The following is a 26,674-nucleotide window of genomic DNA, read 5'->3' on the forward strand; positions in this document are numbered from 1 at the left end:
AGAAAGGTATAATCTTCCAAGAATGAATCAGGAAGAAATAGAAAATATGACCAGTCACAAGTAATGAAATTGAAACTGTGATTAAAAATCTTCCAACAAACAAAAGTCCAGGACCAGATGGCTTCACCAGTGAATTCTATCAAACATTTAGAGAAGAGCTAACACTCATCCTTCTCAAACTCTTCCAAAAAATTGCAGAGGAAGGAACACTCCCAAACTCATTCTATGAGGCCACCACCATCCCTGATACAAAAACCAGACAAAGATACTACATAAAAAGAAAATTAGAGACCAATATCACTGATGAATATAGATGCAAAAATCCTCAACAAAATACTAGCAAACAGAATCCAACAACACATTAAAAGGATCATACACCACGATCAAGTGAGATTTATGCCAGGGATGCAAGGATTCTTCAATATATGCAGATCAATCAATGTAATATACCATATTAACAAAGTAAAGAATAAAACCCATAAGATCATGTCAAGAGATGCAGAAAAAACTTTTGACAAAATTCAACACCCATTTATGACAAAAACTCTCCAGAAAGTGGGCACAGAGGGAACCTACCTCAACATAATAAAGGCCATATACGACAAAGCCACAGCAAACATCATTCTCAATGGTGAAAAGCTGAAAGCATTTCCTCTAAGATCAGGAACAAGACAAGGATGTCCACTCTCACCACTATTATTCAACACAGTTTTGCAAGTCCTAGCCACGGCACTCAGAGAAGAAAAAGAAATAAAAGGAAAACAAATTGGAAAAGAAGTAAAACTGTCACTGTTTGCAGATGACATGATACTATACATAGAGAATCCTAAAGATGCCACCAGAAAGCTACTATAGCTAATCAATGAATTTGGTAAAGCTGCAGGATACAAAATTAATACACAAAAATCTCTTGCATTCCTATACACTAACAATGAAAGATCAGAAAGAGAAATTAAGGAAACAATCCCATTCACCACTGCAACAAAAAGAATAAAATATCTAGGGAAAAAACCACCTAAGGAGGTAAAAGACCTATACTCAGAAAACTATAAGACACTGATGAAAGAAATCAACGATGAGGCTTCCCTGGTGGTGCAGTGGTTAAGAATCTGCCTGCCAATGCAGGGGATGTGGGCTCAAGCCCTGGTCCGGGAAGATACCACATGCCACAGAGCAACTAAGCCCATGCACTACAACTACTGAGCCAGCGCTCTAAAGCCTGCGAGCCACAACTACCGAAGCCCGTGCCCCTAGAGCCCATGCTCTGCAACAAAGAAGAGCCACCGCAATAAGAAGCTAGCGTACCACAACAAAGAGTAGCCCCCACTTGCTGCAACTAGAGAGAAAGCCTGCAGTCAGCAACGAAGACCCAATGCAACCAAAAATTAATTAATTAATTAATTAATTAAAAAAAAAGAAATCAAAGATGACACAAACAGATGGAGAGATATACCATGTTCTTTGACTGGAAGAATCAATATTGTGAAAATGACTATACTATCCAAAGCAATCTGCAGATTCAATGCAATCCCTATCAAATTAACCAGTGGCATTTCTTACAAAACTAGAACAAAAAACCTTAAAATTTGTATGGAGACACAAAAGACCCCAAATAGCCAAAGCAGTCTTGAGGGGAAAAAAACAGTGCTGGAGGAATCAGACTCTCTGACTTCAGACTATACTGCAAGGCTACAGTAATCAAGACAATATGGTACTGGCACAAAAACAGAAATATAGATCAATGGAACAGGATAGAAAGCCCAGAGATAAACCCACACACCTATGGTCAACTAATCTATGACAAAGGAGGCAAGAATATACAATGGAGAAAAGACAGTCTCTTCAATAAGTGGTGCTGGGAAAACTGGACAGCTACATGTAAAAGAATGAAATTAGACACTCCCTAACACCATACACAAAAATAAACTCAAAATGGATTAGAGACCTAAATGTAAGACCGGACACTATAAAACTCTTAGAGGAAAACATAGGAAGAACACTCTTTGACATAAATCACAGCAAGATCTTTTTTGATCCACCTCCTAGAGTAATGAAAATAAAAACAAAAATAAACAAATGGGACCTAATGAAACTTAAAAGCTTTTGCACAGCAAAGGAAACTACAAACGAGACGAAATGGGAGAAAGTATTTGCAAATGAATCAACAGACAAAGGATTAATCTCCAAAAACTGCTCATGCAGCTCAATATTTAAAAAAAAAAAAAAAACCCAATCCAAAAATGGGCAGAAGACCTAAATAGACATTTCTCCAAAGAAATGGCCATAAAGATGGCCAAGTAGCACATGAAAAGCTGCTCAACAGGGCTTCCCTGGTGGCGCAGTGGTTGAGGATCCGCCTGCCAATGCAGGGGACGTGGGTTCGTGCCCTGGTCCGGGAGGATCCCACATGCCGCAGAGCGGCTGGGCCCGTGAGCCATGGCCGCTGAGCCTGCGCGTCTGGAGCCTGTGCTCTGCAACGGGAGAGGCCACAGCAGTGAGAGGCCCGCGTACAGCAAAAAAAAAAAAAAAAAGCTGCTCAACATCACTAATTATTAGAGAAATGCAAATCAAAACTACAATGAGGTATCATCTCACACCAGTTAGAATGGGCATCATCAGAAAATCTACAAACAACAAATGCTGGAGAGGGTATGGAGAAAAGGGAACCCTCTTGCACTGTTGGTGGTAATGTAAATTGATACAGCCACCATGGAGAACAGTATGGAGGTTCCTTAAAAAGCTAAAAATAGAATTACCGTATGAACTAGCAATCTCACTACTGGGCATCTACCCCGAGAAAAACATAATTCAAAAAGACACATGCACCCAATGTTCATTGCAGAACTATTTACAATAGCCAGGACATGGAAGCAACCTAAATGCCCATCGACAGACTAATGGATAAAGAAGAATTAGAAGATGTGGTATATATATACAATGGACTATTACTCAGCCATAAAATGGAACGAAATTGGGTCATTTGTAGAGACGTGGATGGATCTAGAGACTGTCATACAGAGTGAAGTAAGTCAGAAAGAGAAAAACAAATATAGTATATTAACGCATATATATGGAACCTAGAAAAATGGTACAGATGAACCGGTTTGCAGGGCAGAAATAGAGACACAGATGTAGAGAACAAACATATAGACACCAAGGGGGGAAAGTGGTGCGGGGGGTGGGGGGGTGGTGGTGGTGTGATGAACTGGGAGATTGGGATTGACATATATACAGTAACATGTATAAAATGGATAACTGATAAGAACCTGCTGTATAAAAAAATAAAATTCAAAAATTCCAAAAAAAATCACTGCATAAATCAATATAAATGTCAACATAAATAACATATTCTTATGAAAAATAACTTTATTTGCCAAAACAAAAAATTTATAATAATCACTGCATTATTTTACATCTCTGCAAATCTCTTTAATGGCTGACTTAACTGAAGACAACTGCATTCTCATACTTGCTTCTGCATTCAATCTATTGTGACACATCATACATGGCCCCTGCAAAACTCCACTGTACACTCATGAGAGAACGAGAGTGAAAAAGGCAAAAAAAATCTTCATATTATAATAAAAACAGCCTTGGACTTCCCTGGTGGCACAGTGGTTAAGAATCTGCCTGCCAACGGAAGGGACACGGGTTTGAGCCCTAGTCCAGGAATATCCCACATGCTGTGGAGCAACTAAGCCCGTGCGCCACAACTACTGAGCCTGCACTCTAGAGCCCACGAGCCACAACTACTGAGCCCAAGTGCCTTAGAGTCTGTGGTCCACAACAAAGAGAAGCCACTGCAATGAGAAGCCCACGCACCGCAACAAAGAGTAGCCCCTGCTCGCCGCAACTAGAGAAAGCCCGCACAGCAACAAAGACCCAATGCAGTCAATCAATCAATCAATTAATTTTAAAAAAAAAACAGCCTTAACTCTGAGGAACCCTGAAAGGGAGTTGGGGACTACCAGTCCCTGACCTACTCTTTAAGAACCACTGTTGTAGAGTTAAACACACAGTATGGGGTTTTTTTGTTTGTTTGTTTGGACTCAGTGGGGTCTTCATCGTTGTGCGCGGGCTTTTCTCTAGTTGCAGAGAGCGGGGGCTACTCTTCGTTGAGGTGTGTGGGCTTCTCATTGAGGTGGCTTCTCTTGTTGCAGAGCACAGGCTCTAGGCGCGCAGGCTTCATTCATTGTAGCACACGGGGTCAGCAGTTGTGGCTTGTGGACTCTAGAGCGCAGGCTCAGCAGTTGTGGTGCACGGGCTTAGTTGCTCTAAGGCATGTGGGATCTTCCCGGACCAGGGCTCGAACCCGTGTCCCCTGCACTGGCAGGCAGATTCTTAACCACTGTGCCACCAGGGAAGTCCCAACAGAGTATGTTTTTAAACTATATTATTACTTGCTTAAAAACAAGATGTCAAAAATCTGGTTATTGTAGTTCATTCATTTACTGTATCTCTTTAAATTGACTTTTCTTAGAAACAATTTATCAATATTCAATCTTCCAAAAGAAATAAGTTAGCAAAAATACTAAGGAATCAGAACTGAAGGCATTTACCCCTCACTACAGAACAAACAGGTACAAATAATCTGATGCCACTTTATATCCAAAGTAGTTAGAAGTTAAAATTAGGGGAGTAAAAGTTAAAGCACTTTCTGACATTTCCTTACCAATGTCAAGATATTGGATAAGGTATCAATTATGTGTTTATAACCTTTACCCATAAGGATAAGTCAATAAGAAATTAAACGTTATTTGTATTAACCTCCTTCATATTTTTTATTTATATAAAAACAACTTTATCCGGTTAGATAATTACTGCATAGTCATAGTGAAAATCTGTAACCTTAGTGGAGTAAAAAAAAAAATTTTTTTTTTTAAATTTTACTTTAACTTAGGAGGAAAGAAAATTAAAAGTGAATTGAAGGGGGCTTCCCTGGTGGCGCAGTGATTACGAATCCGCCTGACAATGCAGGGGACACAGGTTTGAGCCCTGGTCCAGGAAGATCCCACGTGCCGCAGAGCAACTAAGCCCGTGTGCCACAACTACCGAGCCTGTGCTCTAGAGCCCACGTGCCAAGAGCCTGTGCTCGGCAACAAGAGAAGCCACCGCAATGAGAAGCCCACACACTGCAACGAAGAGCTGCCCCCGCTCACCGCACCTACAGAAAGCTCGCATGCAGCAACGAAGACCCAACACAGACAAAAATAAATTAATTAAATAAATTAATTTTTTTAAATAGTGAATTGAAGGAATAGCTGAACTTTGAGTATTGCTTCACACTAAGAAAGCTCCTAGGGACTTCCCTGGTGGTGCAGTGGTTAATAATCCACCTGCCAATGCAGGGGACACGGGTTCGAGCCCTGGTCTGGGAAGATCCCACGTGCTACAGAGCAACTAAGCCCGTGCACCACAACTGCTGAGCCTGTGTTGTAGAGCCCGCAAGCCACAACTACTGAAGCCTGTGTGCCAAAACTACAGAAGCTCACACGCCTACAGCCCGTGCTCCACAACAAGAGAAGCCTGCACACTGCAACGAAGAGCAGCCCCCTGCTCGCCACAACTAGAGAAAGCCTGTGCACAGCAATGAAAACCCAATGCAGCCATAAATAAATAAATAAATTTATTTTTAAAAAAACAAAGCTCCTACAAGATTCCTCTTTAAAAAAAAAGAAAGAAAAGACAAAAATCTAAGAAAGGCATTCAGAGGTTGGTATTGTGCTTTATTAACTATTTAATTTTCAAGGTTAAAATATCTAGGTAAATTGTCACAGAAAACAAACTGATAACTCAACAAAAAATTAAAGAAAAAAAGGCAGTTTGAAACTTAAGCCTAGATCTAAAAGGATTCTAAAGAAATACAAAAAGGAAAAAGATCATCCCAAAGACATGTATATGCTAGAAAAGTGATACATCAATGGAGGAGGGAGACATTTCTAGGGGAATGAATTTGGTTTCACTGTTTCCAAAAGCACTGTTTCTTACCTTCTATCAATCCCTCATAAATCACATTATATTTCAAGTTCCTTTCACATTTGAATCGTTACTTCTCATTCAGCTCTCCCCACCACCTTTTCCAGAGTTTTTAATTGCTTTTTTTCCCCGTTGATCAGAAGAGATATACTTTAAATAACTATACTTCTGCGTTCTTGATCACATAGTAAGTACAGTGCTAATTACTTTCTTCTTGAGCATTCTGACTTCCTATTTCAACCTGGACAGACTGCATTCTGGGTCTTCTGTACAGACTGGGATTTCGATCTCAACTCTGAGCTGCTTCTGTTTCTTTTGTTCTCATGACTTCTTTCCTAGATTCTTTATTTGACTGAGTACGTAAGTTTTTCAGAAAGTATGTCTGAATGTGGTCCACAGCTCAGCACCATCAGCATCAACCTGGAATTTGTTAAAAATGCACATTCTCTGGAAACGAAAAGACTGTTGAAGAGATATCTGCATCCCCATATTCAAAGCAGCATTATTTACAATGGCCAAGAGATGGGAACAATCTAAGCGTCCATCAATGGATGAATGGATAAAGAAGTTCTGGAATATATATACATACCATGGATATTATTCAGCCATAAAAAGGGAGGAAATTCTGCCCTTTGTGACAACGTGGATGGATGCTGAGGGCATTATGCTAAGTGAAATAAATCAGACAGAGAAAGACAAGTACCACATGATCTCGTTTACAATATATGTAAAATGTAAAAAACAAACAAAACCCCAACCAAACTCAGAAAAAGAGATCAGATTTGTGGCTACAAGAGGCAGGGGGCAGAGGGAGGAGGAATTGGATGAAGGTGGTCAAAAGGTACAAACTTCCAGTCATAAGATAACTAAGTACTAGGGATATAAAGCACAACATGATAACTATAGTTAAGATTGCTATATGGTGAACATGAAAGTTAAGAGAGTAAATCCCTGGGCTTCCTTGGTGGCGCAGTGGTTGAGAGTCTGCCTGCCAATGCAGGGGACACGGGTTCGAGCCCTGGTCTGAGAAGATCCCACATGCTGCAGAGCAACTGGGCCCGTGAGCCACAACTACTGAGCCTGCACGTCTGGAGCCTGTGCTCCGCAACAAGAGAGGCCGCGACAGTGAGAGGCCCACGCACCGCGATGAAGAGTGGCCCCCGCTTGCCGCCACTAGAGAAAGCCCTCGCACAGAAAGGAAGACCCAACACAGCCAAAAATAAATAAATGAAATTTAAAAAAAAAAAAAGAGAGAGTAAATCCTTGAGTTCTCATCACAAAGGAAAAAATATTCTTTTCTTTTTCTGTATATGAGATGACAGATATTAACTAAACTTGCTGTGGTTACCATTTCACAATCTATGTAAATCAAATCATTGAGCTCTACACCTTAAACTTACACAGTGCTGCATGTCAATTATATCTCAATAAAACTGGGGGGCAAGGGGCATGCAAATTCTCAGGAGTGACCCCAGACCAACTGAATTAGAATTGGGAGGGGGGGAGCCATTTTTGTTTTAAGAAACCTTCAAGGTGATTCTAATGTACCCTATAGTCTGATAACCATTAGTGTATAAGTTTTATTGGACCTCACTTGTCTAGGTTCCTAACCTGTTTGCAGATGAATAATCTATTTCCTTTTCCTCTGTCATTCAGAACCTAAGCAATACAGAGCTCAACACAACAGAAGGACTAAGTACTCCAACTAAGGAACAATGAGAAACCATGAAGTAATATATATATTACCCCTCTAAATCTTTTCTTCCAAACAATCACTGACACTAAAAAAAATACATATCTAATACCATTTTTGGATTTTTTTTTTGCTTTATTTTGTTTTTGGCTACTTTGAGTATAAAACCAGTATTTTATTTAAACAAGAATAAACTGGGTGAGTGTGCTGGGTCAATTTCTGAATTCCACCTCATAAACAATTTTGGTCCAATATCCATTAGTTACATGTACTTAGCAATCACTTAAAATGTGGTTAGTCCAAATTACAATGTGCTTACAAGTTCAAAGCACAATCAGATTTCAAAGATTTGTGCCAAAAAAAATGGTAAAATCGTTCATCAATAATATAAGACTGAGTACATGTTGAAATAATGTTAGTTTAAATAAAATGTGATTTTAACAAGTCAATTTCACCTCATTTTTTCCCCCTTTTATAAAAGAGGCTACTAGAAAATTTAGAATAACATATGTAGCTTACATGCTATTTCATATTCTGAGTCTCACTGAGGAGGAACTACTGAGAACAGTGCTCAATGTGCCAGAAGACCCCACTAAGCACTTGGGATCCAAACATATCTGTGCCTTTTAACAACTAGTCAGCAAAACCTTGGTACAATTTCACTGTTCAAAAAATGCTCTTCTGGGACTTCCCTGGTGGCACAGTGGTTGAGAGTCCGCCTGCTGATGCAGGGGACACGGGTTAGTGCCCCGGTCCAGGAGGATCCCACATGCCGCGGAGCGGCTGCGACCATGAGCCACGGCCGCTGGGCCTGCGCGTCTGGAGCCTGTGCTCCGCAGCGGGAGGGGCCACAGCAGTGAGAGGCCCGCGTACTGCAAAAAAAAAAAAAAAAAAAAAATGCTCTTCTGAAAGTGGTAAAATCTTTATCCAACTATCAAACATTTACCAAACTCTTATTGTACAAATGAATGTAGATATGGTGAGGGAAGAGATTTAAATGTGGGTAGAAGACTGGACATATCCACTGACAGATAAATGGATAAAAAAGATGTGGTGTACACACACACACACACACACACACACACACACACACACACAATGGAATACTACTCAGCCATTAAAAAGAATGAAATAACACCATTTGCAGCAACATGGATGGACCTAGAGATTATCATACTAAGGGAAGTAAATCAAGAAAGAGGAAGACAAATACAATATATAGCACTTATATGTGGAATCTAAAGTATGACACAAATGAACTTATCTACAAAACAGAAACAGACTCACAGACATAGAGAACAGACTGTGGCTGCCAAGGGGGAGGAGGGGGTGGGAGAGGGAAGTATTGGGAGTTTGGGATTAGCAGATATAAACTATTATATATAGGACAGGTAAACAACAAGGTCCTACTGTACAGCACAGGGAACTATATTCAATATTCTGTGACAAACCATAATGGAAAAAAATACGGGAACTTCCCTGGTGGTGCAGTGGTTAAGAATCCGCCTGCCGGGCTTCCCTGGTGGCGCAGTGGTTGAGAGTCCACCTGCCGATGCAGGGAACACGGGTTCGTGCCCCGGTCTGGGAAGATCCCACATGCCGCGGAGCGGCTGGGCCCGTGAGCCATGGCTGCTGAGCCTATGCGTCTGGAGCCTGTGCTCCGCGATGGGAGAGGCCGCAACAGTGAGAGGCCCGTGTACCGCAAAAAAAAAAAAAAAAAAAATCTGCCTGCCAATGCAGGGGACATGGGTTCGATCCCTGGTCCGGGAAGATCCCACATGCTGCAGGGCAACTAAGCCTGTGCGCCACAACTACTGAGCCTGCGTTCTAGAGCCCACAAGCCACAACTACTGAGCCCACGCGACTAGAGCCTATGCTCTGCAACAAGAGAAGCCACCAGAATGAGAAGCCTGTGCAACGAAGAGTAGCCCCTGCTCACCGTAACTAGAGAAAGCCAGCACACGGCAACGAAGACCCAACGCAGCCAAAGGAAAAAGAATATGAAAAAGAATATATGTATGTATAACTGAGTCACTCTGCTGTATAGCAGAAATTAACACACTGTAAATTAACTATACTTCAATAAAATTATAAAAAGAAAAAAAAAAAAAGACTGGACATGAAGGGCCAGAAAAGGCGGCAATGAACAGTCTACCAATCTGAAGTGATGATCAGGACCCCAATCAGCCCACAAAGTGCCAGTGAGAGAACAGCTGATTTCAGTCCTGTTTTTGGCTGCAAACCCTTGTTTGCAGAATACACCACATTATGACTTCTGCCTCCCCAAGGCAGAACTGGAATCACTGTCCCAACCTCTCCTGCAGCTAGAGTGCAGGCATGTGACCAAGGCTTCCCAAATTAGACACACTGCACGAAATCTGGACTCAAAATGGAGCAACATGAGGCAGCAGGAACCACAACCTCCATTTTCTGGTGAGAGTGGAAGATTGCGGCAGAAATGGAACAGGATGGCATAAATCCCATTGAGAGACTATGGTAGGACAAGGACCTGTGCCCAGGGGTGTGGCTGAAGGTCTTTGCCAAGGCAGGCTAGCAATGTGACCTGAGTCCTGTTCCTGGCTGTGCAGCCTCCAAGACACATTCTCTAAAACTCAAAACTCAGATGGATACAAAAGATATCAAAACAAGTTGAAAACTTTAAAATAGTATTTACCTTGGGAGAGAAAGATATACAGAGGGGTATTAGAGATCTGAACTGCATCTGTAACATTATGTTTTTTTTTTAAAAAAAAAAGCAAAAATGGCAAACTGCCAACACAGTAGGAATACTTGTTCTAAATATTTGTCTGGATACTTACTTTTCAAATGTTTGAAAAGCAAATGGGGCCCTAGGTATGAATGGCACTAATGAGGAGAAGGAGAGGAAGAAGAAAACAACAGTGGCTATTATTTATTTATTGAGGGCTTACTGCGTGCTGTTTACTTAGGACTTAGCATTTTATGGAATCCTCAAAGTAACTACAACATAAATTCTTTTATTTCCATGACGTAGATAAGGAAACGGACTCAAAGTGGTTAAGTCACTTGTCTATAACGATATATCTAAAGAATCAGAGGCAGATCAAACTCATGTTTGTCTAAGGGCAATCTGGCTCTTGATTACCTCCTTCCTCACTCTCAGCAATTCTACACTGAGGTGAGAGGTTAGGGACTGACTGCCCCAGCACAGAGGGAATGTGCAACAGCAAAAAGAGGAAGAGGGACATAAGTTGGGATGACAAATGAGGAAGAAATGTACTTTGATCCACTGAAGGCTTGAGACCTTTACCTCTAGCAACAAAAGAATCAAGTGCTGAGAAATCTCCTTCCCCAAAGCATCCTTCACTTAGCAGGACCAGGCTGACGAACCAGCCTTGTAAGAAGCCTCAGTTCCTGCCTTATAGAAGTACAGAGAAGAAACAAGAAATTCTATGGGTGCTAAGTGAAACCGGACTCCTAGAATTCACCATCAGAGGGTCTTCTCTCTGGCATACACATTTAACTCCATGTGGATGCTTTAGGAAGTACCCAACTCAAGAGGGCTCTTGAAAGTGAAGTTCCAAATGAACCACCTTCACCTAGCTCAGGCAGACCTATCAACAACAGGAAACTTAGGCCTTCCTGGTATTGTACAAACTGTGAAGGTATTTACATGACAGCTCTTCCTTTTGCCTTAAGAAAGTGCCTCCCTATCTTAAATAAACATATGCTACTGTGATACTATAATATAATTTTTGGTCTTTTCTCTGATTCTTGATCTGAGCTCTTAAGACCTTTGTAATTTCCTAAGTGCTAATATAAATGCTAGGACCATATTATTTTCTAATGAGGCAACTTTGCTGGGCTCCTGGATGAGGGCTGGTCACCTCAAAGACCAAGCCATAATAAGAAACTTGGTACTTTCAGCCCCACCCTCCATTCTCTGGAGAGGGAAGAAGGGCTAGAAATTGAGTTACTAATCAATCATACCTATATGATGTAGCCTCCATAAAAATCCCGAAAGTTTGGGGTTTAGGGAGTTCCTGGGTTGGTGAACACATTCACGTGCTGGGAGGGTGGTACACCCCAACTCCATGAGGACAGAGGCTACTGTGTTCACGACCCTTCAGAACCTCGCCCCATGTATCTCTTTATTTGGTTGTTCAACCGTATCCTTTATCATTTCCTTAATTATATAATAAACTGGTAAATGTGTTTCCCTGAGTTCTGTGAGCTTTTCTGGCAAATCATCAAACCCAAGGAGGGGTAGTGAGAACCACAATTTATAGCCAGTTAGTCAGAAGTACAGGTGAGATAACCTGGGACTTCCAACTAGTGTCGGAAGTGGGGGGCAGTCTTGTGAAACTGATCCCTTAACTTGCGGGGATCTGACGCTAACTCCAAGCAGATAGCGTTAGAACTGAATTGAATTATAGGCCAGCCAGCTGGTGTGAAGAATTGGTCATTGTGGGGGGAAAAAACACACATTTGGGGGCCAAAAGTGTGAGTGTGGTAGTAGGAGAGAGTAAACGGACACAGTGAGTTTTATTCAGACAGCTACTCTAATTAACTTCTGACACAGACCTTTGTCTCCCATCAATTCACTAACATTGTTCTAAGGATATTATTACTTTGTCAAATCTAACAAGCTATGTGGCTGCTTCTAGGCTGGAAAGATGAGAAATTCTTGGGGACAGAACAAACTCTCTGGGATGGCGACAGATGGTTTTAAAAAAGCAATCTAATTTTACCGCAATTTTTTAAAAAAGCAACTTAGAAAACTCTCTGCCTTCAAGGTAATAAATTGTTTTGAAATTTCAAATAACATTAATATAGGCATAATTTTACACTTATCAAAAGGGTTAGGTTGAAAAGCAATACTATGAGCCAAAGAGCCTTTTAACATTTGAATTGAGAAGGCAGGTCTGTTCAGCTCCATATTTCAGTGTACACGTCACCTCTCTAGTCTCATCCTTTCACTCAGTGCACTCTAGTTACACAGCCATTCTGCCGTTTTTCAAATAAGCAGGCTCCCACCTTAGGGCTTTCTGATTTGGAACGCTCTTTCCTCAGATAACCATATGGCTCATTCACCAGCTCTCTTTGGTCTTAACTCAAAAGTCACCAGCATATTAAGGCTTACCCTGGCCACCCCCATCTGCTTTGTTTTTCTCCTTTGCATTTATCACTATATAACAAGATTTTTAAAAATCTTATATATCATCTAACCCCTCCCAGCTATAATGTATGTTCCACAAGGTCAGGGAGCTTTCTGTCTTGTTCAATGCTGTACCTAAACATCTAGCAAAGGGCTTCATACATAAACACAAACATATGGAGATGTCTGGGACAGGGGAAAAAAGGTTAAGAATCATTGTCCTGTACAAGTTCAAAGCAAAATATTCCCAAGCAACATTTTTTTTTAATTACAAATGTAGTTCATGTTTAATAAAAAAAAAAAATTCAAGCACTTCTCCTTAGTACCCCACTACACCGCCCAATTACTGTTTTGGGCTTTATTACTACTATTTAAGGACCACTACATTCTACATATGTTAAAAGCCAGTGATACTAAACTGGTTTTGACACTCTATAATCTGTTAAACATCCTGCTCTGTCAATATACACAGATCTACCTCATTCTTCTGGCTGCACAGGACAACATACTACAGTTGTATCATTATTTGCCATTTCCCTTACTGAAAGATTGACTTGTTTCCAGTGTTACTACTATAAGTAACGTGGCAGTGAATATCCTTATATATCCTTATATACACATTTATCTGTGAACACAAATGCAAGGCCAAAGGTACGCAACAAGTGTTGCCAAATTCAATCTCAAGAAAATCACACTAATTTATCCTCTTATACGCTTGCTACCCTGGGTGAAATCTTTATAACTGTCTTCCTACCTAATAAATAAAACATATTTCATTTTAAAAACTTACACTTCCATAATCACCGGAAGCATGAAGCATCTTTTGACATACTTACTAGCACAATCTGCATTTCCTCCCCCATGAACGATCTATTTATATCCTTTGTTCATTTTTCCACTAGATCATTTTTTTTTCCTATTTTTTAAGTTCCTTGTGTATTAGAAACACTAGTTAGGAGCACAGGCTTGAGTTAAGACAGCTTGGGTGCAAACGCTAGCTATCAGAAGATGAGTTAACCTCCCTATACCTCACGTGCTATTTTTAGTTTCAAAAATTATACCTTTAGGACTTCCCTGGTGGCACAGTGGTTAAGAATCCGTCTGCCAATGCAGGGGACAGGGGTTCAAGCCCTGGTCCGGGAAGATCCCACATGCCCGTGCGCCACAACTATTGAGCCTGTGCTCTAGAGCCCGCGCACCGTAACTACTGAAGCCTGTATGCCCTACAGCCCGTGCTCCACAAGACAAGCCACCGCAATGAGAAGCCCGCGCACTGCAATGAACAGTAGGCCCCACTCACCGCAACTAGAGAAAGCCCGCGCACAGCAAGGAAGACCCAATGCAGCCAAAAATAAATAAATAAAAATTTAAAAAAAATTATACCTTTAAAGAAAGAATATACAGACCTATAAAACAGATCAAGAAACATGTGTATAAAATAATTGTAACTGCTAGGCCCATATTTTCTGTCACTCAGAAAACGTTTTTCCGAAGTCTTATATAAAGTTGTATCTTTAGCCATATATTTATTGATATTGTCTGGCTTATGATTTTTTTTAAAAACAAGTTTTTATTGTATTTAAGACACTTAGGTTTTTGTTTTTGGCCACGCTGCGCAACTTGCAGGATCCCCACCAGGGACTGAACCTGGGTCCCCTGCACTGGAAGCGCCAAGTCCGAATCACTGGACTGCCAGGGAATTTCCTGGCTTATGATTTTGATAGCTTTAGATTTATTAACATTGTCAACTTTCATGTAATATTAATAACAACTTAAAATCTTTATTTAAATTAAATCTACAAAGCCAACTTTTAGAAAAATTAAATTCCATTTGGCTTAAGCCAGTTATTATGAAAATATATTTGTCTTAAAATTTTTTTAAATTTATGAAACGGAAAGAAAAATTAGTCTCAGGAAAGGTAAGCTAGGCTTAACTAACCTTTGGTCCACGAATGCTTGGCTAAAACGTCTTTTTTTTTTTTTTTTTTTCCAGCCACGCTACGCGGCTTGTGGGAGCTTAATTTCCTGACTAGGGATCAAACCTGGGCCCTTGGCAGTGAAAGTGTGGAGTCCTAACCACTGGACCGCCAGGGAATTCCCTAAAAGGTCATTTTTAATTTTAAATAAAGGGGATAAAAACTACTCTTGCACATATCATGTACCACAAACCATATCTCGGCAACTTGTACGGTAGAAATTTGTGGTAAGATTTTTTAGAACTACTTGAATAAAGCAAAAAAAAAAAAACCCCTCAACTAGGAAATTTTTTTTTAAAGGAAAAAAATGAGGTTTCCTCTATCTACACAAATAACTTGAATTAAAATTGATAACCTGTGTGGGAAAGGGAACCACACATAAAAAGTAGCCTATTCCCTGGTGGCGCAGTGGTTGAGAGTCCACCTGCCGACGCAGGGGACACGGGTTTGTGCCCTGGTCTGGGAAGATCCCACGTGCCGCGGAGCGGCTGGGCCCATGAGCCATGGCCGCTGAGCCTGCGCGTCCGGAGCCTGTGCTCCGCAATGGGAGAGGCCACAACAGTGAGAGGCCCGTGTACCGCAAAAGCAAAAAAACAAAAAAAACCAACAAAAAAAGTAGCCTAACAGGTTGGCTAAAATGTAGACCCATAGAAAAAAAATATGATTCTTACCAAAAGAGCACTGATAATTATTATTGAATTATTATACCACTTGCTGATCAAGCTAACATTCCATGGGCTGTAAATATAGTAATTTTTATGCAGGGGTCCCCTGAGACCTGAAAATAGTTCAAAGATTCTTTCAGGGTAAAAAAAGATTGGGAAAAGCTATCTCAGAGTTTACTTCTTTCCTTAGGAAGGCTTTCCACAACGTAAAATTACAAAAATTTTCTATACTGCCTTTTCATAGTTCATTGTTTTCTTGTTATCTGACCTTTAACCCATCTGGACCTTATCTGTATTATAAGAGGTATCTATTTCCAAAAGAGGAGTAGACTGCCTTACTGCACTAATGGAATACATCCTTTCCTCACTGATCAGCAGAGCCATTTTCATCCTATACCTGGTATCTACTCATAATATATGCAGACACATGAGTGTGTATATGTTTTAAAGTCCTTGGTCAACTCCCAACACATGGGTGCCCAGAGGAGCCTTCTACTCTTTGTATTCTTTACTTCTCGGATTAGGGGACCCTGAGAACTACTCCACCTTTCCTAAAAGTTTCTCTCTTAGAGGAATTCCTCTATCACCTGATTCTGTTTGCTTTCTCTCTTGCAGCAATTCCTCAGATTTACTGGGTTTAAAAAAAAAATCATTCCCTATTTATTATTTTTAGTGAAGTTTAGCTGCTGTACAATTTTATAAGTTACAGGTGTAAAATATAGTGATTCACAATTTTTTTTTTTTTTTTTTTTTTTTGCGGTACACGGGCCTCTCACTGTTGTGGTCTCTCCCGTTGTGGCCTCTCCCGTTGCGGGCTTCCCCACCAGGGAAGCCCCATGATTCACAATTTTTAAAGGTTAAGATTTAGTGGTTTTTTTTTTTTTTTTATTTTTTTTTTTTGTGGTACGCAGGCCTCTCACCGCCGTGGCCTCTCCCGCTGCGGAGCACAGGCTCCGGACGCGCAGGCCCAGCGGCCATGGCTCACGGGCCCAGCCGCTCCGCGGCACGTGGGATCCTCCCGGACCGGGGCACGAACCCGTGTCCCCTGCATCGGCAGGCGGACTCCCAACCACTGCGCCACCAGGGAAGCCCGATTTAGTGGTTTTTTGATGGCATTTTTTTTTTTCCCAGCACTGCTAGAAAAAAAAATTTTTTTAAGTATCTTTTCAGTCACTGAGGATGGGAAAATATGTGTTCTTATGAGTCCACCATATTGAACCTATCTCATGGATTTATTATTTTATTTTTTCTTCCATTTACAAGGGGTTTGGGAAAAATGATGATACTAATAGGTGATCTCAATTAGCTATCTTGAACGTAAAGTCTCAAAAAAACACTTTAAACTCAAATCCCAAACTAGTTTAATCTTACGAAAAAGAAGATCCAAGCAGTAAAAAAAAGAAAAATTTCTTCAACTGAAGTCAGGCCTTATCTTTGTGCCTTTCCTGTACCCCTCCTTCCTTATAGAGACTGTAATAAACAACTGCATCCCTCCATATGCCAGATGCTTTCTTGTTATCTCAGTCTCACTAAATAGTATTATCCCTACTGACAGATGAAAAAACTAGCACTAAAAAGATTAAGAAAATATCAAGAAATAAAACGTCAGATCAAATTTAAATCCAGGGAGCTTCCCTGGTGGCGCAGTGGTTGAGAGTCCGCCTGCCGATGCTGGGGACACAGGTTCGTGCCCCGGTCCGGGAAGATCCCACATGCCATGGAGCTGCTAGGCCCGTGAGCCATGGCCGCTGAGCCTGCGTGTCCAGAGCCTGTGCTCCTCAACGGGAGAGGCCACAACAGTGAGAGGCCCGCGTACCGCAGAAAAAAAAAAAAAAAAAAAAAAAATTTAAACCCAGGAATGCAACTCCAAAGCCCAGGTCCTTCCAATATACTCACCTACACTGCTAAGGGGCAAAACCTTCTACCTCACCAAACGTACCTCTTCACACTCTTGCCTCTCCATCATGTTCTACTCCCTTTCCTATTCTCTTGGTGGAAGTCATGGAGGGCAAAGTGAAATGCAACCACAATAGACAGTAGCAAGAAAGCAGCATTTGTGACTGTAGGATAGTTTTAGTTTCACATAAGGACCCCTAAAGAGGAAAACTTACCTTCTCGGCAAATGTATTAAGTTTCTCCTCTTTCAGTAAGCATATTATCAATTAGCATTATTTCTTGAGGCTTATAAATATCAAATGAAGGCCTAGAAATTTACAGGTGACGTTGAGTCATGGAACCATACAACTACATGAATAAGAGCTTTTCCATTTAAAAAAAAAGTTCCAAATATCATGCTTTTAGTAATGAGGTAAGATTAGCCCTCCTATGTTCTTGATCTGCTCAGGGTGACACAGACAGAAGGGGAGCTTCAGTCACACACAGTGTGACACATCCAAATCCAGTCCCAAAAGACCTCTTAATTTCTATACTGTTCAGTTCTCCAAAGCAAATGGCAAGTATCTGTAGCCTCTTAAGTTTACAGTAGTTGCAAATAATTTTAGTCTATGTTAACTATGAAAGCCCTTGTGTAAGATAAAATGTTTCAAAAAAAACAGAACACTCCCCTTGGTGAAAATAATCTTTGACATCTGTATATAGACGTGATGCTCTACTAACCAAAACCCTGATGGCAAATAAAGTCTATTCAATAGGATGCACCAACACTTATCTCCCTTTTACCTGAACCTGCTGTGGCTGTTGAACCTGGATCTGCTGTTCTTGCTGGGTTTGTGGCTGAACACTGGTGGTGACTGGACAGGCAAGTTCAAGCAAAGACCCGGCCACTTCGGTGCTGTCTGTGTAAATGCAGTTCCCACCCTGTTGGTACACCATGGTAGTGGTGGCCGTCTGCTGGAATTCCTGAAGGGCTTCTGGCCCCTTAGAGGCTAGCGAGTCCAGAAATTCCTTCATCCTGTGTTGCGGGACAGACCGCGCCTTCACTCGGATGTACTCTTCAAAGGAGATGGTGTTCTCCAGAGAATTATTCATATTGCAGAGTCCTTAGGGTTCCTAGAAATAAAATAAATGGACAGAAGTCAAAACTATGCCACTGTTCTAACATACTGAAATGCACAGAGCAATCACTCTTGCATCAGTGTGGAATATTCAGGGCAGTTGTATACATCTGGAATCCAAAGTAAGATTTTATTAAATAACCTTATTTTTTTTCAGTTAATGGCATCTGAAAATTGTTTCCACAAACATTTCTTAAATCAAACTATCACACTGAAAACAAAAAACAAAAGCATGTGTCACAGTAATGGATGAAACGAGCTGCAAATACACTCTCCACCCAGCACTAGGCCAATCCCATCTTCTCTGCAGAGCCAAGCACTGGACAATAAAAGTCACATGCAACACTGCTCTGTGACCATCAGAGAGGACTACCAAGGAAGGTAGGAGCCAGGATTCCTACCAACATGTTCTATTTCCACTGCCAACTATGTTTTACAGTGAAGGGACACGTATGCCACCTAGCTGTGGCAAGATCCTGGAGACAAGGGATGTGTTCATTTCCAACCAGAAACACCAAAAATCCCATTTGCTATATATACTGCTCACATTCTTTTGCTGCATAGCTTACTGGTTAAAAGCATGGATTTTGGAGCCAGGCTTCCTGGGTTTAAAACCCAGCTCGAGGGCTTCCCTGGTGGCACAGAGGTTAAGAATCTGCCTGCCAATGCAGGAGACACAGGTTCGAGCCCTGGTCTGGGAAGATCCCACATGCCACGGAGCAACTAAACCCGTGCACCACAGCTGCTGAGCCTGCACTCTAGAGCCCGTGAGCCACAACTACTGAAGCCCACGTGCCACAACTACTGAGGCCCGCGCGCCTGGAGCATGTGCTCTGCAACAAGGGAAGCCACCGCAATGAGAAGCCCGCGCACCACAACAAAGAGTAGCCCTCACTTGCTGCAACTAGAGAAAGCCGGCACGCAGCAACAAAGACCCAACGCAGCCAAAAATAAAAATAAATAAAATAAATTTATTTAAAAAAAAAACCCAGCTGGAACTCTCCTTTGCTGTGTTACCCTGGACAAGTCAGTTAACTTTAGTTTTGTCTATAAAATAGGAATTAAAATAGCATTTACGTCAAAAAGTTGACTTGAGAATTAAATATATGTAAAGCACTTAGAAAAGTACCTGACATATATACAGTGCCACATAATTATTAACTAATTCTATTAAAGGTAAATGGGGGGAGAAAATTGAATAGTACCTTAAATAACTAGGTCACTTCAAAAATCAATTCTGCAAGTTTTTCGTCAGGGTATTTACCTTAAGAATTAATCTGGGGACTTCCCTGGTGGCGCAGTGGTTAAGGATCCTCCTGCTAATGCAGGGGACAGGGGTTCGAGCCCTGGTCCGGGAAGATCCCACATGCCTTGGAGCAAATAAGCCCATGCGCCACAACTACTGAGCCTGTGCTCTAGAGCCTGAGAGCTACAACTACTGAGCCCACGTGCTGCAACTACTGAAGCCCCTGTGCCTAGAGCCCGTGCTCTGCAACAAGAGAAGCCATCGCAATGAGAAGCCCGCGCACCGCAACAAAGAATAGCCCCTGTAACTAGAGAAAGCCCACGTGCAGCAATGAAGACGCAACGCGGCCGAAAAAAGATAAATAAAATAAAAACTTAAAAAAAAAAGAATTAATCTGCAAGGGTGCATAGTAGCTCTCAATCACCTGGGAGACAACCATGCGATCTATCCATGAACTGCTGAGTGCCCTGTCACTGCTGCTTTCATACCATACTCTCTTGACCAGTACCACCTCCAGGACAAAAGCAATGGCAGGATATGAAAGTAACACAAACCAAGTGAAACTCTTTGCCAAAAAAAGACTCTCAGTCAATCTCAAATGTCTAGAAAAGTGATTTGTTTCCTTGAGCCATCTGACTAGAAATAGAAATATCAGTCTCTCTTTCACTGCCCAGATGTTGTCTTCTGTTAACAGATATAAGGTGTGTGTGTAATCATATATCTTCCACCTGGCTCTAAATTCTAGTAGACAGGACTGTGTCCTAGTCCTCTCTGAATGGCTGATACATGTAGATACTTTGTATATATCTGTTGCACTTGGAATTCAATGTGGAACAAAAAGGATTATGACTCTGTTCCTGTAACATCTATAACTTACAACCATAAAATGTTATGCTTTTCCCTCGTAAATAGTTAATCTATACCCGGGGGGGGGGGGGGGGGAAGCCCTATATATCCAGGGCAAGAGACTAAAGGAAAAATATGAACCTTACTGCTATTAATTTACTGACACCAGCAATATTTCTGTGGCAGGCTGTTTAAGTATAGTATACAAATTATATTCAGGTACTTTCAAAGAGAATAGACCCAGCAATAAACCTTTTATTATGATGCCCATAATATACTGTAAATATATTTCTCCATAAATAAACAATACTACATATACCTTATCCTGTCTAAAATGCCTAGACCACTACTCTCGGGAAAGCCTCCACCTCTTAGGAAACCCCCAAGCACCAAGAGAGTACAGAGAAAGGCAAGTACAGGTCAGGGGAGTGAGTGCAAGGTGAAGCTGCTGCTGATGGCCTCTTGTCTTTGGAAATTTAACACTTGTTTGTCCCTCTGTCACCTCTCTTCTAACCATCTCCCTTGCCCAGTTCTCCCTTCTCTCCGTTGCAGAGGCTCTCAGTTATCTTTTTCAGGACAGAAAATTAGAAGGCCTTCTATGAGACTTCAAGATTAAGCTATCAATGATATCCATGGCACATAGAGTAGGAGGAGCATCAAGGACAAGCACTTCATACTCAGAGCAGGCCACTCCAGCATAGGTGACCAACAAACAGTCACTAACCACACTGGCACAGAATGTGTCAAAGCTTCCCTCTGATAACAGCATCACAATTGAAATTTCCCTCTTAAGGAAGCATCTCTCATAATATAGACCCACTAATAATACAAAGTTCACAATATGTGATTCTAATATCCAATTACATGCACCCTTTTGCTCATAAGGGACAAAGGAGAGATTGTGTGAACAACCATTAACCAGTTCTCTACCACGCTGGCACATATTTCAGTTTTTCACCTCCATTGTAGAAGAAGAGCCGAGGGCATCTGAAATTTACACTTCCCCAAATTAATTTTCTTCAATAATTAGTTGCATTCATGTAAAATACTTAGAGATTGCTTGAATTTTGTCTGTGCTAGAATCGTAGCTACTATATCAAAGCAATTTTTTAAAAAGTATAGAGAATCATGCAAATCATGCAAAAAAAAAACCAAAAAACTTTTTCTGCTTCAAATCTGGGAGAAGATAAATATGACCAAGCACAAATACAAAGAAACACTGCAAGTTAAGTTTACAGAACCAGAAAACCTTCACACAAATATTGCTCGGTAAAGGCAGTCCACAGAATCTTCCTAGTGACCTTATTTCCCTTCACTCTTTTAAGTTTCAGTAATCAAGGAGGCTTAAGCCTCATCTGAAGTCTGATATTAAGTACAAAGCAGAATTATACCAATTTTTCTTCCTAGAAACAAGCTTTCTTCAGTCTTCAGTGTAGAATTCCACCTAGTTTTTTTTGGGGGGGAGCGGTCGTCTTTGTTTTTTTTGGTGGGGAGAGTAAAAGTAACACATCTACTTTCTTAGAAAAACTGTTCAAATAATAGAGCAAGGTATAAAATGAAAAGTAAAAACAGCTAAGTAGGGGCTTCCCTGGTGGCGCAGTGGTTAAGGATCTGTCTGCCAGTGCAAGGGACACAGTTTCGAGCCCTGGCCCGGGAAGATCCCACATGCCGTGGAGCAACTAAGCCCGTGTGCCACAACTACTGAGCCTGAGCTCTAGAGCCCGCAAGCCACAACTACTGAGCCCACGTGCCGCAACTACTGAAACCTGCGCACCTAGAGCCCATGCTCCACAACAAGACAAGACACGACAATGAGAAGCCCACGCACCGCAACGAAGAGTAGCCCCCACTCACTGCAACTAGAGAAAGCCCGCGCACAGCAACAAAGACCCAACACAGCCAAAAATAAATAAATTAATTAATTAACAAAACAAAACACCTAAGTATGCTGTGACCTCTGGTTCTTTTTTTTTTTTTTTTAAGGAAGGATGGGGTTTTATAAGTGGCCAAAAATTGTGAAAGACTGCAAGACAACTCTCACTTTTTTCTTATAGCACAGTTCAGAATGTTAATGTTTAAATTAAATGTTTAAAATTCCTCTCTAAAATTTTAAACCACTTTCTCCAAATTAAGAACGTAAGTGAACCATAAAGAGGGAAAATCCTCCTCTATTAAAAGAAGGTTTCATATGTTCTAACAGAAAAAACACAATTTAATTGACTTTTAAAAATCTACCTAAATATTTCAAAGTAACTGTTTATGCTTCCCTGAATTAACTAACTCCCAGTTTTAAGTACTACTTTTATTTTTTTTAAACATCTTTATTGGAGTATAATTGCTTTACAATGGTGTGTTAGTTTCTACTTTATAACAAAGTGAATCAGCTATACATATACATATGCTCCCATATCTCTTCCCTCTTGCGTCTCCCTCCCTCCCACCCCTCTAGGTGGTCACAAAGCACCTAGCTAATCCTCCCTGTGCTAAGCGGCTGCTTCCCACTAGCTATCTATTTTACGTTTGGTAGTGTATATATGTTGTCCATGTCACTCTCTCACTTTGTCCCAGCTTACCCTTCCCCCTCCCTGTATCCTCAAGTCCATTCTCTAGTAGGTCTGTCTGCACCTTTATTCCCGTCTTACCCCTAGGTTCTTCTGACCATTTTTTTCCTTTTTTTTTTAGATTCCATATATATGTGTTAGCATACAGTATTTGTTTTTCTCTTTCTGATCTACCAATTTTAAATATTGGTCTGTCCTCTAGGAAAGGTGTTAGGGCATTTAAATCGCCTTCCTCTCATTAACCCCTGCCAATTGTATTTTAATTTTTGTCATGATCAGTTTCATAGCTTTAAACCTCTAGTTGTAGGCACACTAATTTTATAGTATCTCTGACTTCCCACCATGTAAGATAAGGAAATTAAAGTTCCATGCCCTCTATTTTTGACAAGCATTTAGCTAAGTGAGTATAGCTTCTGTTTAATCAATCTTTTAGTTTTAACAACACAGCATTTCATACCAAATCAAACTCAGAACTTTTTTTTTTTTTTTTAAATCAAGGTTCCAGGACTTCCCTGGTAAGTCCAGTGGGTAAGACTCCGCGCTCCCAATGCAGGGGGCCGGTGATCGACCAGGGGTCGTCGGGGAACTAGATCACACACGCATGCCGCAACTAAACAACTAAGAGTCCGCGTGCTGCAACTAAGACCTGGCGCAGCCAAAAAGAAAAATAATCTTTAAAAAATCAAGGTTCCAAAGATGATAAAAACAATTCTGCTCCAAATAAATCCTACCTGTCAGTACTTCTAGAATACTACATTCAAAACAGTCACTACAAGAATAGTCCAAATATAAATTTATTTCCTGAGCAGAATGGCAAATAGGATGGATATTCAGTTCTCAGAAAGAATGGAATAAAAGCTTGGAAAAGTATCTGCTATAAAGCCCCAAAGTTCATTCTTTAAGTTTTCATCAAAAAAAGAAAAGACCACACACCTTTAAGTAGGGAAAATTCTATAAAACTTAGAAAACATTGATAAAGGTTCATACACAGGTTCACTATATTCTCCTCTGTTCTTATGAAAATATTTGAAATATCCTATGACAAAATCACCTTTTGGTTTATAGCTAGCCATGTATTTTAAGTAGTTGAGACTCCAAAGTTATAAAACCTTCTGCAGTGCTCCAACCTTACAGTCTACTGTTGGCTCTAAGCAGAAGCTACTACTACCCAATTCCCATTGCTTTTTCCTTTCACTAAGCCCCCAAGAGGTTCTTCACTGACTGTACAAGTCCACAGAATCATCTGAGAACCACTAAATCAGAGGAAGCTAAATATTAACAAATAATGAATTCAATGGAGAACTTAAAAAATATATAACGGAAAAGGCCAATTTGAAAGAATATTCTAATCTGCTCATTTATACACAAGGCTTCATTTCTTGTTCTTTTAACCTGCTCACTTGGCAGTATCTACCAGACTGACACATCCCAATAATGAAAGCACACTAAGTCAGCATTTGACCTGACACAAAAGTGCTGCCGGAGGGGGGCGGGAAGCTTCAGACATACATTTAAATATGTGAGACCAGTCAGTGAGTAAAAGACAACACTGAGAAAAATTAAACATATTCTCAATAGTGGTGATACGTTCTTCCTTTGCTTTTATGCTCAGAAAAAGTCTGCCTTTACCATAAACTCATTCACTTACAATTTTTAAATTTACAATGTAATTATTTATACTATGCTTTGATCCATTTAGAATTTATTTTGCATAGTGTGAGGTAAAAGCCTAATTTTATTTCCAAAGACCCAACAACCCTGTATCATTTACTGAATTACTGAAATTTCTTTGCCCGCTGATTTAAAATGCCACTGATTGTATATCAAATTCATATAAAGAAGGTCTGCTTCCCAGCTTTTTCTGTGATTCCACAGATCCTTCTGTAATACAGTAACTTAAAAAAAAAAAAGCATGTTAATACCTAGAAGATGCACCTTCCCCCAACAAAACGTTTGGTTTTAAAATAAAAAAAAAATTAGTGACACAGAAGACACATTACGTGGGAAAGGGGAGGCCAATACAATTGTATTTATATATCCCAGTATGGTTTAATTATGTACCCAAGAAAAAAAACTGGCATAACAGCAGTTATGCCTGGGTAGTATGGAATAACAGAGGACTTAAATTTCTTCCTGTTTAATACACTCCTGTATTTTCTGCAATTTGTATTAAACCAAAAAGAGAGTTAAAAAGTAATCCTTTTTACATAGTGGTTATACCACAATAACAGTCAGTAACAGACACACAAACAATTCAGGTTGTTCATAGTTTGATTTTTCCCTCAAAATCTGAAATTCTGAAAGACGAAACCATCAAGCAACAGAAGCTTGCATAATAATAAAGGCTGTTAAATTCAAGATGTTGCTCACCAGATACATAAGGCTGAGCCTTGGTAACAGAGAAAGAAAAATGGATAAACTTAATGAAACTACACTCTATAACCCCCAAACAAAGAAGATTCTTAATTAGCCCCAAGTCAAAGACTCAGTGAGGAGCATTAAGTAAACTGATGAACTAAAATACTTCTCAAAAACATGAAGCTGGAGGGATAGTTGAGTACTCCCAATTTCCGGGAATCAGAAATGGAGGGGAAAACACTCTGGGGCTCTTTGGGGTGGAGTCTGTAGCCAAGCATTTGCTTCTGAATACTTCAAGCATAGCTGCTTTGCAAAACAATAGACAAACCAACCCCCCCACCAACAGACCTAGGAAATTTTCACTACAACCGCACACATTTTTACTGGTTATTTCCCCTGTACTTCCTTCTACTGGAGCTTAGCACAGTGCCTGACAAAGAGCAGGCCCTCAGTATACCAAAGTTATCATTATTCTAATTATTTTATCTCTAGTACACAAGAGGAAAAGGTTACTCCAAAACAACAATCTATTACATTTCTGTTTGCTAATTTTTTCCTATTTCAGTACTAAGGGAAGGCCTAAGTACTCAGGGGAGTCATCCCTTCTTGGGTCCCCTCGAATCTGCTACCTCTTCCCGGCCCCCATGCAACTCTGCAGGGTGGGTCTTGAATATGTGATGAACTAAGAGAAGCCATTCGGAGCTGCCTCAGAGCCCTACCTCTTCCTGTTTACCCAATGGTCAAGCTCTTGGGACCCTCTTAAGGCTCACATCTACTAGCAATGGTTCCTCATAGCTTAGTTCTGGTTTGAAGAACACATTCACATGAAAAAAACATCAATTTCCATTTTAAGGAGTCACAGTCACATTTGTCCTAATTAACATAAGGAGTCATTTCAAAGAAGCAGATGGGGAGAAAACAGTTCTATTCTTAAAGATACTAACCCACCACACGGTTTGTGATAGAAATTATCCCATTAGGACATCCATCTGCCCCATGCCTTCACTAGACAGAGAAGTCCCTGATATAGGGGCATCTTCACCATGGTTCTATTTCTGGACAATACACTTTCAACCAGAAACTTAAACTCATATTCCTATCAATAACTGATGAGCTGTAACCTGGCACAACTGTTTGCATTATCTAGTGAAGTTTGAAAACGTCCATTCTATATGACCCAGCAAATTCTATCCCTATATGTA

The 26,674-nt window shown here is 40.6% G+C and overlaps 1 protein-coding gene across 3 annotated transcripts in view; it reads right to left on the minus strand.

Annotated features, from left to right (window-relative positions):
• QRICH1 (glutamine rich 1) overlaps positions 1 to 26,674 on the minus strand; it is a 55,181-nt gene that overhangs the window by 24,566 nt on the left and 3,941 nt on the right. For all 3 annotated transcript variants that reach the window (XM_027098694.1, XM_027098695.1, XM_027098696.1), the window contains exon 2: positions 18,127 to 18,456. In XM_027098694.1, coding sequence (XP_026954495.1) covers positions 18,127 to 18,435 — 309 coding nt within the window. In that variant the 5' untranslated portion in view covers positions 18,436 to 18,456. The remainder of the gene's footprint in view (positions 1 to 18,126; positions 18,457 to 26,674) is intronic.

Source organism: Aethalodelphis obliquidens, unplaced genomic scaffold (genome assembly GCF_003676395.1).
Source record: "Aethalodelphis obliquidens isolate GAN/ISIS:26980383/991018 unplaced genomic scaffold, ASM367639v1 scaffold125, whole genome shotgun sequence".
In the NCBI taxonomy this organism is placed as follows: Eukaryota; Metazoa; Chordata; class Mammalia; order Artiodactyla; family Delphinidae; genus Aethalodelphis; species Aethalodelphis obliquidens.